The sequence below is a fragment of the Cydia amplana genome, chromosome 17 (genome assembly GCF_948474715.1).
Source record: "Cydia amplana chromosome 17, ilCydAmpl1.1, whole genome shotgun sequence".
Lineage (NCBI taxonomy): Eukaryota > Metazoa > Arthropoda > Insecta > Lepidoptera > Tortricidae > Cydia > Cydia amplana.
In genome coordinates, this window is record NC_086085.1 from 1,844,841 (window position 1) to 1,862,774 (window position 17,934).

Below are 17,934 nucleotides of genomic sequence, written 5' to 3' on the forward strand. Positions count from 1 at the left end.
TTCCCAGACAAGTCGACCCATTTTCGTCGCTCTTGAATATAAAATGCGCTCACCCGCTCTGTGCAACCGCGCCAGCTAGCGGACGCCCTAATATTTTATTTGATAAGTATTGCCAAATAAAATACTATATATTTTCAAGCCTTTTGTTAGATTGCCTATAGTCATGGTTCGCTGGTCAATTACTAAGGCACGGATAGTACGTCTAAACTTAATAAAACATTGCCATTTTCCCGATGCAGTTCGTTACCACTACTATTGTCTAGGAACTCTCGATTGAATTTATTATTACAAGAGAGACTCTACACTTTAGAAGTATGGATTTTCTTAGGAGCTTATGGAGGAACCTGGTTAAGAAAAGGACATGATGTTGACGTGACGATCATCAGCATCGAAGAAAATCTGTCAATGATATATGAAAGAAAAGCGTTGTGAGTAAAATTTTATACATTTCCAAAGAATTAATAGTGCCCCCAGATCAGGGCTCTGTCGTGGCTTCCAACCTCCATGGCGACTTGACATAGACCAACTGACTGGCTGACTGACATACATATTTGGAACTACGGACATTTCAATTCAAAATTAGACATGACAACGACACGACAAAATAAGATCAGTTCACGACAGACAGCCACCAAGACCAGACAGACTGTTCATGGCTCCTATATTTGCACGGGGGTTGAGACAAGTCACAATTCAAAGTGAGGGAAGGGGATTTCCCTAAACCACTTGGTTAACAAATAGCAGGATCCCTGGCCACGGTCCAAAAAACATGCATCGCACCGCACCAATCCCAATCAAAAATAATGTTCAAAGAATACAACCTAACAAACTATATCAAAAGTGACAAGTAAAGTTTGCACGACTGATCCGAAATGTATGGGAATATCCGCGGATCCGGATCCAGATCCGGATAACTTCATACATTTGGGATCCGGATTGCAATCCCTCGGAGGCTTTAAAAGCCTGGGAACCATGATAGTGGCGTTCCAAGAAAGGGACCTATGTGTCATAGGGGTTGTAACTAAAAACTAACTAATACAACCACTCACTTTTCTCAACCTAGTCACTTTACAACATTTAGGGGTTGTAAAGTAACTTAACCAATAGTAGGGCCCCTGGCCACGGTCCAAAAAACTTGCGCCGCACCGCACCAATCCAGATGATAGCGCTTTTGCCGAAATGAATCCGGTATCGTAATTATTGTTGCATATCTCCCGCTTAATTCCCGGCATTCGTCTTGCTTATTTTAATTGCTTGTTGCTTGTAGTTGGGACTAAGTCGCCTATAATTTAGTATACAGATTTTGCTGGTCTTATACTAATTTGTGTTCAAATCGCTTGAAAATCTTAGTAAGTACTTTATTAATCTGATTTGATTTTTGTTTTGCTTTCCAGAGATTTCGATTTGTAACTTAAAGGATGACTCACACTAGACCGGGCCGGGGCCGGAGCTTCCGGCGCTTCGTTTTCTATGGAAAGGACCACGTGATCACCGATCAGTCGACATGTCGGACGCCACGGCCCGGGCTCGGCCTGGTCTAGCGTGAGTCATCCTTAAATGTTACATTCCGATTGCAACTACAGCAGCGGGAAAAGGTCGATACATTGTCAATCTCCTTGATAAAATGAATAAAGTAGTTTAAAGGTGTCATTCTGATTTAGATTTGCAGTCTGCACCCAAATGTTACTTTAACTTTTAACAAGTGCCTCTACGAGCTGGTGTAGTGGTAAGCTACTACCTATACTGTGGTGTGATTGCCGAGATATTGGCCTTACCCTGCTTAGTTCAATGCATTGTTTCTATAATCCGCTTAACACGATACCGATGTAACACTATTGTGCATACGTCAGACATCAATGGCACAATCAGTGCATAGGAGCAAGGCTTCTGTGCACTGTGCAGTCTTGTCACTAACCCTTCAGTGTTCATTCGCAAATGCCTTGAATTTTGTTAACACGTTCGCTTCATGATCAAATTATTGCTTGAGTTTGTGTTAGTAAAAAACAAATATTATAGAACAATTTTGCACAGATCGACCTAATCCTACCAGTACCTACGCTAAATAAGAGGAATCTATACTATCTATTGTTTCCCAAAAACTTTTAAGTCATATGACAAACAATACATTATGACTTAAAACTTTATGTGAAACAAAGGGATCCCCAATACTTGTGTTGTGTTTTAGCTGGGTAACAGTAATATATACAATTCTTAACCATTTCTCTTTGGACTTGTCCCCAGGCACAACTGCCTGGAGAAGAGTATTCTCTATTCGTCTGCTTCTCAGAATATTTGCGTCACTGCTGAACATAATATGCCTCTTTCATGGATTTCCATGTTGTTCTGTACGCGGTGGTTCTATGCATGCTAATGTCGTCCGACCTGGCGGCTTAGCCAAGGTGACAATCGCTATCGCTTCGCCATCGAATCGCTTTGTGTCTCTCAATCACTCTTCCATATTAGTGTAACAGTGAAATTTGGGTTTCGTCCGCTACGGAGCGTTAGCGATTGGCATGTTTGGCATGTTGTCATTACCAAACTAAAATGGAGTTGGCAGGACATGTTGCTAGGCAGAGTGATGGCCGGTGGACTAAAATGTTAACAGAATGGTGGCCGCTTTCGGATGACAGAAGCGCCTGGCGTCCGTTGGCTCGTTGGACGACATCTGGAAGATTGCGGGTCACTTCTGGATGAGATTAGCTCAGGACCGGGACAAGTGGCGTACCTACTAGAAGAGAGGCCTATGCTCAGCAGTGGGCGATAAAGGGCTGACATGATGATGATGTTGTCTACGGGGCCTGGCTCATGGTTTTCCGTCTCTTCGGCTCTATTGCTATTCTCTATTCCCTAAAACCCCTTAATTAATCATTCAATTAGAACCGTACGTATTTTGTACTGTAATTACTCACAGACGTCGGCTGATAGTTCGCTGCAACCGATTCGTCCCCATCGAACACACGATAAGCGTAATCAATCAACTCTCGTGTGTCATCGGGATCGTACCGCTAAATTGTAAAATGATGTAAATGCGAATAACCCTATTACAAGTTTTTTATTAACTTGCAATTTAAGTACCTAAGTATGTATGTATCAAAGAGAATAGAGTGTATAGACAGTTACTGTCAGTCACAGTAGGCCAAAGGTATGGCGCCATCGCTCGAAAAGATTGCACCATACCTTTGGCCTAGTCTCGAGTAGATGGCGTAAATTTTTGACATATTAACAAATTGACACATATCAGTGACAGAATTAGGATCAAAGTCAAATGGCGTACTAACAGTTTTAATCTTCTGTCGAAAGATGGCAGTAAATTTACTGTGGCTACATAATTTACTTTAACAATCCGCCTCTATTTCAAATTCTCTTTGGTATGTATGAATGAATGTAATTATGTGTGTACGGATCAAATCTTGCAAGTTAAATTCCCGGTTTCCGATGGAGATGAAAATTTGCATACATATGTAATTCGGGTGACAATGCAATATATTCAAACATTTGAGAAACATAATTAAATTAAATTTACAAGTCAATTATTGCAACATTATTTACTGCTATTATTACCGTCTACCGTCCGCAATAGTATGGTACCGTCGAGCTGATCTGATGATAGATGACGCAACCTGTGTTTGAGGTTTTTAGAATTGTCTCGATGAGTATTATTTGCATGTGGAGCTTGTACTAAAAATGAAACATTTAATTTTCAGGCCAATTTGAACGTACATTGACATTAAAATGACATCTAAACGATGTTACTTTTCCTTAATATTCAAGTTACAGGGTTTTGCCCTTCGACGGTACGTCATCGGGCGAGGTCGGATGTCACAGTTTTGCGCTTAAACCGTTTAATTAATAACTGCCAAGTGTTGGCAGAGATGAATCGTGAGTGTATTGTACGTGAGTTAAGATTGGGAGGGGAAGGTGCCCCTTTTGGTGAAGGGTTAAAGGTGATATTGTTTTTCTTTAGTGTATGTATTGTTATCAGAAAAGGGTCCTTATGGTCCTTGTGCATATGGAACGTGTCCATCAGAGAAGGGTCATTATGCATATGGAGCATAGCGACCCTTTTCTGTAGAACGCCACAAGAAAAGAAGACCAGGCGTGGCTCAATCCGCGATTTTGTCGCGTCGCTACAAGTACATGCGGCCCATATCAATGTTGCCGCGCACCGCTACGGAACGGACGCCTGCTCGCGCTTGCGCCACCTAGCGGTCATTTTTGTTAGAGAGTGAATCTTCTGTACCTAGTAGGTACTATTATTTATTCTGTGGTAAGACAATGTAAGAACATGTCTTTAACGAATAACACTTACGTGTATATAGGCATCCGATCACTATCTTTGAACCACAACATCATGGCCACGTCTCTAGATGGCGCTGCGAGGTTGCAGGGTAGTCTGGTCACCCCGCCTGGCGCAGACCAGACCTGGATGATACCTGGAACAAGCGGGATTGTTTTTAGGTTCATACTTGTTATTACATATTATTATTTTGTTGTTGTTTAAGGGGCCCACTGATTAACAGTCCGCCGGACGGTCTCGGCCTGTCAGTTAGAACAAAATTTTGACAGTTCCGAACAACTGACCCCTTTATGTGGTATCCAGACGGGACTGATCAAATCAGTCGATTTGATCAGGAAAATAATTGGCCAATCTCATCTAGCGTCCACACGTACACAAATTAAATCACCAATTTGCATTCCATAGATAATTACTATGAAAATTGGCATTTTTGTGTCCGCACCTGATTTGATCGGGGAATCAAATTGGTATTTACGTCTGCACGGCCTGATTCGATCGGAGAATTTCATCAGATTGGCGAAAAATTGTCTCGTCTGGATACCACTTAACTTAGATTGTGTAAAAGATTTCCTCTCTGAAGATTTTTACATGCTAGTGCAACCTGTATAGTACAAATGGCAGAATAAGCAACCAATTGTACCTACTTATTGTTTGCAAATAAATACTTACTTAGGTACTTACTTATTTATTATTTTGTATTCTTGCCATTTTTGACATTTAAATTGTAATAGGTATAATGACGATCATAATATAAATTCATGTAGATTGGCATAACATAATTCATACTGTACTTTATGTTTATGAAATAAATATGTATAATGAAATCAAATACATTTGTGTTGTTTGTATAAAAATGTATCAGAATCACTTTACGATTTTTATATTATTTTTGAGTTATGTGGTAATTTGACAATCTCCAATACGTATATTTTATACTAATATATCAATAACTGTGACAGTTACATAAAAGCGATAGCACAAAACGAATGAATCAAACTCTGATAACAAATATCATCGGTTTATTTAACCTATCAAATATTGACGAAGTAAAATTGTTATTAAAATTTCAATTAAGGTAGCTTTCAGTTTGAACATTTATCATTTTAACTAAACAAGTTTGTACACTGAGGAGCAATTTAACGGGTAACTTTGTATTCTTATAATTGGACGAGCCTTAGCGAAGGTCTCCGTAATTTTGTAACTGTACAATTACGGCGTCAAAATGCTTGTCTATTTAATACCTACTTAAATATGTTTGAACATTACTATCCCTTGTCCCCAATATCAAATATGAGAATCACGCCCCACGCATAACACAGCCATCGGACAGCCAAACTCGTGTTTATGAAGCCCTCGCCTTCGGCTTCGGACTTCAATTCACACTCGTTCGTAAATTCTTGTTTACAGCCCTTAATACACAATGTACTAATGTGTACATACGTGTACGTACATCGAGACGCGTGAACATCTGGCAGCCGAAGACAGATGAAGTGGAATAAGAGTTCGCTCGCCATTAGTGGTGTTAACGCAAATTGCCGATGGCTGGTTTGTGGTCCAAGTCAAAAAAGAATTGCTTAACCTCTAGCCGCCCATACGTCAAACCTTGCCAAGCAAAATGAAATTTTATTTTGTCAACACAAAATTCAAATTAGAATGGAACAGGAGACCTTTTTATAGGTGTCTGGGCGGCTAGAGGTTAAATCGAGTTTCTACTGTAAAATGCAGCACAATTACCCGTAAGGAGGAGTTGCTAGCGTCTATAGGCTACGGTGACTACTTATCATCAGGCGGGCCGTATTCTTCTTTGCCACCGACGTGGTATTAAAAAAGGAGAGGGAAAACGCAGTACGAAACTAAATATTACTGTCTCTCATTCTGAAGTCTGAACCAGCATTTGTTCCAATTTCTATTGACGTCAGAAAAATGGGTCATATTCAGACCTTGGATTCGAGTTCCTACATCAATAAATTAAATTATGATACTTTTCCCGAATACGAGTGAGGCTTCTTTTAAAAACTGTATCTATGTTATTTGTAAGTATTTCGGGGTCGATGATAAAATATTTAAAGATAATGGTAAAAGCAAGTTTCAAGAATCCTTTTAAATTAAAGAAAATGGAAATTTAATTATTACCTATTTAGTTTCATGTTAATACTTTCAAGGAACTTATATTTTTACAAACAAAACGGAGGGATCACTACTAGAAGTATTAGATCTCGCATTGGGCCCGCGTGGGGACTAGCCCAAGTCCTCTCGCGCATGAATGGAGCTCTGTGCCCAGTAGTGGGACTGTTTATAGGCTGAATTATTATATTATATTTATTCGTATTCCGCTGACGCTTATGACTTGCTTCCCCTATAAGCTAATACAACAAGCGTCTCGCGTATGTAATGTCGGTCCGTGCGTGATGAAGGTTCGTACAATTATTTAGAATTGCCGCCATTTATTCCACGATGCATTGTATACGTGGCTTTTGCAAATTAGACTCTATTATTTGTAGCATAGGAATGATTAGAGGAAAATGGTTTAGTAAGCGGAAATACGAGACATTTTGCTTTTACTTCACGTTTCATTTAAGGTATAGGTATGATTGGATTACTGTGTGGTTTTAGTGTCTAATCGTATCATATCTTAATTGTTTGGATGTCCATAATACCACCACCTACCATCGTATGCATGTAAGTACGTTCCTTCCAAAAACTTTATTATTATTATTTATTTGTATAAAAGCAATAAAACACGTTATTATTATTATTTATTTATATAAAAGCAATAAAAAGAAATCAATTTACATGGAAACTTTTAAGACATATGATCTGTCCTCTTGAGTATAATGAAACACATAGGTACATTACATATCTCACTTATAACTGAGATGATTAACCACAAGCAATGAAATCTTAATTAACGCCACAAGAATGCGAGATGTAAAATAAGACAATTATGATTAGCGCTAAATGCTTGATAAATGCTATCTGTGGCTAACAAGCCAATTCGGACGTACACCGACATCAGAGTGATATCTGAATGATGTCATTTAGTTATCGTGCATTTTGCTCGTCCTTGGGCCCGTTTCTCAAAAGCTTGTAACTTGTAATACAAGTGGAAGTCCCTTTCTAACAACAGCTGTCAAAAAGTGACATCCGCTTCTATTACAAGTTACAAGCTTTTGAGAAACAGGTCTATGTCTTGTAATGGCGTGAGTCATAGCGTGATCCTAGAGTAACAATAATGAAGATTTAAGCAATAAGCTGATTTTTTTCTCGTGTGGTATGAGTATCATCTGTAATAGCATGTATTTTGTATTTGTATGATAATTATACATGTGGTAGTATTGTATTTATACTTGCTCAAAAGCCCCAGAACATAAAGCCATATTGGAACAAGCATAGAACCAGACACTTGTAAATTATTGAAGTGCTCATACACCCCTGTACATGAACAGGGCGATGCTACAAATATTTACACCGCACTACAAACATGGTGCTATTACTGAAGCTATGAAATTATGCCGATACTTCAGGCTTCGCCACAGATTAAATATAGAATACAAGAGATACGCCACAGTAATTTTGTAATGAGAGTACTGATAATTTCAGTACTCTCATTACAAAATTACTGTAAATTCAAATTTCAAAAAAAAAAGTTACAATTAAGCTGTTTACAATACAGAGTTTACAATTCACAGTTTACAGAGTTTCAATAGTTATTAGATATTTATAACAAAGCATTATTAAATTTAGATATTTATTTGTTTACAATTAAAATGTTACAATACAGAGATTGGAGTAATTCTTTTTAAAAAATTTGAGCTTGTTTGGCGCCAACGCAAACAAGTACATGCTTTAATTGCTATCTTAACATGTGTTAAGATAGCAATTAAAGCATAAGAGACGGTAAAATACGTAATTAAGTGAGTGTGTGGTGTTAGCGGCACGAGATCTAAATAGTAACTACACTCAAAGACATTTGAAAAAACTGGTCGCAGTACGTGTATGTTGTTGCATAATTGTTAAAACTAAAGGTGTCGTTCGTTTGCAGATACATCACTTTTGCGGCGTCATTGTTGCTGCCGCTGTATCAGTCAATTTCCTTGATATAATGAGTGACATTCATCGCCGCATTACTGCCGTGATTAGGACGTTCATTCCGTCAGTAATGTAGCTGCAGTTAACATTTGAACGTATCCATTATGTTGCCTTAATGCCTCAAGTGGTCGCTCCAAATGTACAGAAAATATTCAAAATCTGATAAAATCCCCTAAAATAACCTCTATGACTAAAAATCCATGGGCAAACTGGGCTGAAATAAAGATTTTATTAATTTATTATTTATTAAAATTATTTTGAATATTTTACAATACATCAAATTTTCTATTTTCAAAATATAACAAGGTATTTAAATTATAATTCTGACATATTTTGATCTAAAAACTGTCTCTTTTTTTTTAAACGCACATCATGAAGCTCTGTAAACTTGCATATCTGTAATATTCTCATATCTGTGGTCCAGACTAATAACGGTTATTCTAGCTCCAGACCGGAAGCCTGCCCGTAATTAGTTTAAAAACACGCCAAAGTTGCTTGTTCCTGCCAAATTGTAACAATGGCAAATGAATGAGATAAGGCTCATACGGGGTTTAAAAGAAATAGTTTTTTATACACGTTTTTGTGGTATATTATAGGTACACCCTTTGTTAATTTCATTCGATAGCGTGACGTGGCGTACGCGTTTGCGTTGAGTGTCATTTTGTATGGGGTTTTGAGTTTTCAAAACGTCCCGCTTGGCACGCTGTTCAATATCCCATACAAAAATAGACACAGACGCGGCCGCTCGTCACGCTATCGAATGAAATTTACCCTGTATCTGTCGTCTGAAAACGTCTCTACTGTTCAAAATTCCCAAAAACGTCGGAATATTTCTCATTACTCGAACATTCTTCATGAAGGAATAATTCCGAGTTAATAAGACCCCGTGCTGCACAATTTCCGCCGTGGCTGCTGCGAATTTCGCGCTCTAAATGTATTTTAATAAGTGACAGAAATATAACCAGAATCCCCCCTAAATTTAATTAAGTTATCTCTTGCGAGTTTTGATATTTTTGTTGGTGACAGCCGTGTTTATAGTAAAATTAGCTTGTAACCCGTGACTTCCCTCGGATGATGATAATTGATAACCACTATTCGAAGTCCTTCCTTGGGCCTGGGCCTATAGACGTACCAAATTTCATCTAAATCAGTTCAGCGGTTTAAGCATGAAGAGGTACCTAACAGACAGAGAGATAGAGTTACTTTCGCATTTTAATATTAGTAGAGATTGAAAATGTTATTTAGTAGGTTATTATATCTTACGTGTCACCGATGAAAAACATTCTGCTTAGAATAATGTATGACAATAATATCAGTGGTTCTTGACAGTCATTCTCAAAATTAAACACACAAATACAAAAACACTTAAAAAAATAAAAAGCTAAATGATTGATTAATTTTATTAAACAAATATAGGTTAAAATAACTTGTAGGTACCTACTTACAAGTTACAATAATACATAAACATTGAAAGAAAAATATTAAAACTGTAAGTAACAGAAAACGTATATCATCAGGGTTACTTTAAAGTTTTCTATTTACTACTTTCCACATAAATAACTCTCTCATTGTGTCTAATAAATAATTAACAAAAAAGGTAAACTTCCACCATTCCTTATTAACATGCTTGTTACAGCATAAACCATCCAATTCGCGTCGCTCCCTTAGGGAGTATGTGCACCATGTATAAGATTGGAAGCACTGATGCAAGAATAGAACCAGCTGTGCCAGCTTGGGGCGGAAATTGCCAGACAACTGCATTCCCACCTAGAGCTCAGTGGATCTCGTAATTACTTCCAAAAGGCCCTATCTACACCCGCTAATATTTTAAAATGAGCTTAAGCTTAAAGAGGGTAAGGTTGAAGAATGATCGAGGAGTTTATAAAATGAGAGATTTTGAAAGTAATCAGGGTAGATGTACAATTGAGAGGTTCGGAAATTGTTGTTGATGATGGAATAGGATGCGTTGAATGAGAATCATATACATATTTGGTGACACATGCAACATAATACAATTAACATTGTCTTCGGTTATCGTCGTTACTCGTTAGTTACTCGTCGCAGACAAAGCTCAAACCTTATAAAAAATAAAAAATAAATTAAAAAAAAAGAAAAGAAAAGAAAAGAAAAGAAAAAGAAATAAATGATTTTTTTTTTTTTTTTTTTTTTTTTATGTATGTTTGTAACATATTTTATGTATAAATACATTAACAATAGAAACACCCAGTTGCATAAAGGATGAATCACGTTAGACCGGGCCGTGTCCGGTCCGGAGCTTCGTTTTCTATGGAAAGCATCACTTGATCATCTGTCATAGAAAAGTAATAAGCGCCGGAAGCTCCGGCCCGGACACGGCCCGGTCTAATGTGAGTCATCCTTAAACCGACACACGTGTAAGTAAAATTTACCAGGAAAAAATAAGAAAATAGATAAAGGATAATACAAATATTTTCCGGGTCACATAAGGAGGTAAAAAAGCAAGATGATTGTTTTTTAAATTGGATAAGTAGGAATGTTTGTCAAGTTGAACCGACAGATAAGTACCGTTCGGATTCAGAATACACCAGCTTTCTGCTGCATTGATGCGGCGCGACATTGCTGCCATACATTTCATTAATCCAGACAGCAACATTTGACATTTGCGGCAACAATGCAGTCGGCGGTAATGCCACGCTGCAACACTGCTGTAGTATTCATTCATTCTTTTGAAATGATGGCTTCAGTCCAGTAGGACTATTTCGCCAGTATCAAGGTATTAGGATCTAAATACGACTAAAATTGTACGGTTAGTAAAAGACATTCCGCGGTATTCGGAAAACAAGATACGTTCTAGAGAAGAGAACGATACGATATGTACTAGGTAGATACCTGGTAGTTTAGATTTCAACTAGATATCTTTTGCAGCTCAATTCGGGCAATCAATGTCACTTTTACGTTAAGTTATCGTATTAAGATCGTTTCAAAATCGTTATGAGATCTAAAAATACATAACGAGACGTTTTAGACATTGTGGAAATCGTGCAAGAGTATCTCCAGAATCGTGGAAATGTCAAATTTGACAGGCTAGATCTTAAACATATCGTTGTCGTATCTTGGTGATGTCTAATAGATATCTAGTAGATGTCTAGTTCAAAATCTGAATCGGGCCCAGTGTCGCCGACGTTGCAGTTGGCGTGTAGTCGGTGTGCAGTTCCCATAACACAAATTGCAGTATGGTTACAGTCCGACGTCTGTATTGGCCCTAAGCACAAGAAGGTATAAAAGATTTAAAACATCTGTTTAATTTTATACAAAAACTTACCAACCAAAAACATTGCAATATTTAAAATGCGATGCTACTTTTTTAACGGGTTTATTTTCATTTGTTCTGTGAATTTTGGTAGCGCTATTGAATAACATTAAATTAACAAACAGATGCTCAAGGCGATATAATTCAATCAAAGCTGTTTTTACCGTTTTATACATTTCAATTTTATTCACCTTCCCAACTTTGTTTATTTTCGTACCTATTCTAGCCATAAATACTGCAACTACATTAATTGTACATAAGAACTATCAATGAAAATATAATATATCTAATTATATTATACATGCTAACTAGACAAACTAATAATTAAAATGCCTAATGATAATTCAGTATTGTGATCCGTGGCGTTAATACGTGCTTTTTAATAAACGAACGAGGATTTTTTTCCTCTCCTTAATAGTATAAGGAAAACCTGCTTCCCCGCCACTTTCAGACATTTCGAATTATTCATACTGCCCTCGGGGTCTAAGCGCAACTCCATACTAAAACTCGCTAATCCTCACGTCCAATACTCACCCACAAAAACTCAATAACTCCTAAACACACGTTATCCCGTCCGTACATTTATCCCGAAGACGGACAAGCTAATTACAGCATCTGGGACAGGGAAATCCCTCGTAATTTTCTACTTGACGAACTAGCCGGCGAAACTAACAGGCCAATTCGAACGTACACTGACATCAGAATGACATCTTACTGTCATTCAATACGGATATGATGGTCGTTTTTGTCTACGTGACAGCGTGATAAAACTTTTAATCACGCTCTGTTAAAAAGTGACTGATATTTTGTCACGTGGATAAAGCCATCCATGATAGGCCTGCTGTTTAGAAATGAATTAAAAGTGGAAAGATTCACTGTCTCGAGCGAAACTCGAACTTGCCCCTCTGGATAACTAGCCCATCGCTCTGCCAACTGAGCCACCGAGACTCTACTCAATGATAGCGAATACTTCCTCCATATCACTCATATGCGCCTTAGGGAGGCGCTTAGCGACATCTACCGCTAAACTTCTAAGTATTTTTAAGCTTTGTGATATAGTTTGCAGACGTATCTTCTTAATACATACATACATATGTACATCACTGGCTCAGTGACCCAAAAAAGATCTTGGCCTCCGACACAAGAAATATTCCGAGGGCGTACAGGTTTTTGTCCTCACTCCAGCGGTACCTGGGACGCCCAGACGGACGTTTTCCGCCCGGGTTTCCCACATACGTCTACATCATTCGTACGTCTACGTCGTACTACGTCGTACATCTTCTTAATACAAAATTTATTTTGAGGTCATTCAGCTATCGTGTATTTAGAATAGAATAGAATAGAATAGAAATAATTTTATTCGTGAGCACAAACACAAAATAGAAACAGATGTAACAGATATAACAGAGATATAACAAGAAATAACAAGAGATATAACGATATAACAGAGAATAAAACGATAAAGTGCCGCGAAATGGTCACCTCAGTATGTTGCTGGCGACTTCCAGCGCTGCTGGCGATTTCGTTCGCACATGTATTGGCGCGGGCGAGACGCACTCGTAACTAAATAACATGATCCAAATATCATTTTGATATCAGTGACCGTTCGAATTGGCCTGCAAATGGCTGTAAGATAGACAACGGTTGGACATGTTGTTTGTGTTTAATTTATATCTGTCTTTCGAGTTTGTGGTATATTATAATTAAGAGGTATATCGTACCCTCGCCCTGAACACTGTATAAACTTATCTTGCTATATACCTATACAGTTTGTTATTAGTAGTTTCTAGGTTATTGAAAGTGAAAGTGGGATGTGGCGATTAGATTGAAAATACTTTTAGTATATTAAATAAATGTTATAAAGTAATATACTTAGCGCCACTTGCACCAACCCACTAACCCGGGGTTAACCGGTTAAACCGATAACCCAGTGTCAAATTGTACTGGTAACTATGGTAACTCCATGGTTTAGCCGGTTAACCCCGGGTTAGTTAATGGTGCAAGTGGCCCTTAGTGTATTAGGTATAGTAATTAAGTTTAAGTTAAAAGTAAAAGTAAATTTTAATATTCCTTTAGGTTTAGAATGAACTATTTATTGATTTCCTCAACGTTCGCTCGATTATTTTTGATGATGTTTATATTTCAATAAACTCCCACAACTATAAACTAAACCTCTACATTCTGTTGATGAATTAATTAGGGTCGGGACAGACAAAACTCAACCTTTAGGTATTTACAATAGAGACCACTTTACAAATCATTGGTTGATAGACTTGATAGTGTTTTAAACTAGAACGAATGTATTATTCGAGGCAAGTATTTTGTATAATTTGTGAGTGCGATGAAAAATCGGTATTGTCCTAAAAAGGCCATAGATAAACGAATGTCACAGAATTTCAACTATAGACAGCATTAAAATAAACTAAACAAATTGAAATGAATTAAATAAAACTTATACCCTATACTTATATAGGATCAGTTGATATGTATGTAGTACAACCAGCAACAATTAACTGTCCATCGGTGGACCTTATGCCTTTTGTAATAAGGTTTACGAGCTGTCAGTTAACAGTGTAGGCGATGGTACCCGATGATTGTTATTTTGGGAACCTCAGTAAAGGATTTCATGTTTTATGTCAGTCCGTTAATAACACTCCCAAACAATTTGGAGTAGAGCATGCTACAGTTTGTGCGGAAAGAGAAGAGTCTTGGAATGTAGGGGGCCCAATACATACATCCTCGACTCTTTTCTTTCCGAACAGACTCTATGATTCTTACTCGTATTACATGTGTACCGACCTACCGACTGCGCCAAGTAAAGTACCTTCTTTACATTATCCTGCCTGTATATATGGGCAGGATATAGTATTGGGACAACGAATAAGGGCCACTTGCACCATTCACTAACCCGGGGTTAACCGGTTAAACCTGAAGTTACCATAGTTACCAGTGCAATTTTACACTGGGATATCGGATTAACCGGTTAACCCCGGGTTAGTGGGATGGTGCAAGTGGCGCTAAGACTGTTTCTTCATGATCTGCACTACTCACATATCAATATAAACCTACCACCTACGTCGTCCGCCAGCGGCCCACAAACATCCGACTGCAGCAGGCTACTATATTTTTTTAGGGTTCCGTACCCAAAGGGTAAAAACGGGACCCTATTACTAAGACTCCGCTGTCCGTCCGTCCGTCCGTCTGTCACCAGGCTGTATCTCACGAACCGTAGTAGCTAGACAGTTGAAATTTTCACAGATGATGTATTTCTGTTGCCGCTATAACAACAAATACTAAAAACAGAATAAAATAAAGATTTAAGTGGGGCTCCCATACAACAAACGTGATTTTTGACCGAAGTTAAGCAACGTCGGGCGGGGTCAGTACTTGGATGGGTGACCGTTTTTTTGCTTGTTTTGCTCTATTTTTTGTTGATGGTGCGGAACCCTCCGTGCGCGAGTCCGACTCGCACTTGGCCGCTTTTTGTAACGTAGGTATAGTTATGTTTTCTATTCCTTGTCTGGACCTTCCATGCTCGCAGCTCATGCATATTCAGTCCACGACCGCAATTAGACCGCTCCATAGTTTCGAGCCGCCAATTATATTTCACAATCCGCTTTTTGTACGATTTGCAGCGGATCTGGACGGACGGGATTTTTATTTCGTTGTTTGTTTGTTTGTATGAATTTGGTTAGGTTAGTATGGACAAGTTGACTACGGAACCCTAAAAATAGAAACACATAGGTAAGTAAGAGACAAAATTATCAAATCGGACCAAGCTAACTGTGCGTGTGCATGACATTTGCAATGACAAACACTCCCTCACTTTGTTCTATTCAAGTGGATGCAAAATTTGCTCTGACTTTATCCTCATTGGCTTTCAACAAAATACAATATTATTTTTCTTTGATTCATTATCATAAACCTCACAATGGTCTTAAGTGCCATAGATTTTACTAGCAAGTTAGTCTTTTGTGACGGTTTCCACCACTTTGAACATTTTCCAAAAAACTAAACGACAGAATATTTTATCTACCTACCGAACCAGCTCACAAAATTTCACGACAATCTGTTGAAAAATGGGACCTGCAGAGGCGAATATCCGGACATACGAAAGCATTTTTGCCCCAGCTGAAATAGAGATCTTCACTAACGCTCGGTCAACAAATTGCATTAAAAACCCCACAAAACCTCATTTAATTCTATTTGGCCTAACCTTTTCTGGTTTAGCCTGCAGCTTTTGGCCTATCGCCTAGATGTTTTTTACAAATCGAAACTGGACTTTTTCATTCTGCCGTTATTTCATTTGCTGGGAGTTTGGGCTCAACTCGGCTCAGTGCGACCATGCTATTGAAGCCTCGTTTACGCCGGGATAATTTTTAGACGAGTACAGTAATGAGACGCGATAGTATATGTCTCACTGCTGGACATTAAGGTGCAGAGCGTTCAGTACCACTTTGTTCGCGCGAGATAAAGGGCCAATGCTTAAATAATATTTAGTACTGTTAAAGACGTTGATTTTGTTTAAACATACTTACCTAGAATTTTACTACAGTACTTGGTCACAATACTTGGACAGTCATTAAATTATTTTAAAGAATAATCTTCAAAACAATTAAACTAATAAAAAAAAAACATCCTATATACTTCCGACTCTCATGCGCGAGAAGGCTTGCGCTAAAGTGTCATTGTATGGAACTTGCTAACTATGTAAACAAACCGCCATATTGAAATTGTCTCAGAATGTCAATTTACTTTTCACTTTTGTTTACATAGTTAGCAAGTTCCAAAGAATGTCACTTTACTAATAAGTATTGTACAGTCACCTGCAATAATATGTTATTCTTCGAAGGCCGCAAAAATATGTGACACGCTCGTATGGCTCTACAAATAAGATCGTGTCAGATATTTTTGCGGCCTTCGTTATGTAACATATTATTGCAGGTGAGTGTACCTAAATGTGAAAATTTGTATGTTTCACAAGTTTGTTCAATTCTTAAACACGCAAAATATTAGTTGAAATTTTAGTATAGATAATTATGTTAAACTTATCTTTAAATGGGTAAAGTTGCGGACAAACCCCACAAATTCAATAATTAAATATTATAATTAACTGGACATTACACACAAAGTTTATTAACATTAATCTTGTCCCATTATTACCAAGACGTAATTCTATCTCAATCAATTAAGCGAACAATTGTGCCAAAACATTAGTTGGTAGATGGTGCTATCTAAATTACCCTTCTGTTGTGTCGTTCACAACGCTAAACGAGCGAAGGCGAGTATAACGATTAAATTACTAGGGGGTCTAGTCAAGATGACAACCGTTTACGCTACGATAACAAAACACTGTCTCTCTATCGCACTAATACAGAAGAGTGATAGAGAAACAAAATAGCATTTCGTTGTCGTAGCGCAAATGATTGCCTTTAAAAAGAAGAATTCGGTGTAATTACACTTAAAAGCAATATAAAAGGGTCACAAGGTCACATTTACCACCGCTCGGTGAGTCATGGGAACTAATAGTCCGGTTACCAAAGATTGGATATCTCGTCTAATATATTAGACTAAGTGTTTTATTGGGCTTAGATCTTGATCGTTTAATTTACGTAAGATTTAATGCTTGATATATATTACATTGAACTCTATGGCATAGATAATAAGAGTGAAGGATCAAGAGCAAGTAAGTGCCTAGAACAAATAACCAAAATATGTATAATTTATTAAGATGTTTCTATTAAATATATAACAACACATTTACATTGTAGCTATAATTTATGAACCTTACACGAGTATTGAAACGGGTAATTCTGTATGGATTGTTTAAGGGGCAGGCAGTCATAATTTTGGCAGGCAACTGCATTACTGTTCCGGCGTCGTTATTACCACCACAGTATCTGTCGATTTCCTTGATAAAACGACGGAATGAACATCATAATTGCGGCAGTCCGGCAGTAATGCGGCGGCAAACGTCAGTCATTTTATCAAGGAAATTGACAAATACAGCGACGGCAACAACGATACCGCAACAGATGCAGCTGCAGCCTGCAGTTGACATCCGAACGTCACCTTTAACATTGTATGTTGGATTTGTGTGTTGGATGGACTTGATATCGGGCTATGGGAGGAGACTAGCGGACACCTGCCGTGCCGTGACAATCAGTCTCATAATTGTAGAAGACACGTGTTGACTTGCCAATTCTTTGAGTGGGCCCCACAACGCACAGTGCGACAATAGGGCAACACTGAAGCGGCT

The 17,934-nt window shown here is 38.0% G+C and overlaps 1 protein-coding gene across 1 annotated transcript in view; it reads right to left on the reverse strand.

Moving 5' to 3' along the window:
- Positions 1-17,934, reverse strand: part of LOC134655752 (nephrin-like) — a 102,345-nt gene that overhangs the window by 50,013 nt on the left and 34,398 nt on the right. The window contains exon 2 of the mRNA XM_063511218.1: positions 4,310-4,433. Coding sequence (XP_063367288.1) covers positions 4,310-4,433 — 124 coding nt within the window. The remainder of the gene's footprint in view (positions 1-4,309; positions 4,434-17,934) is intronic.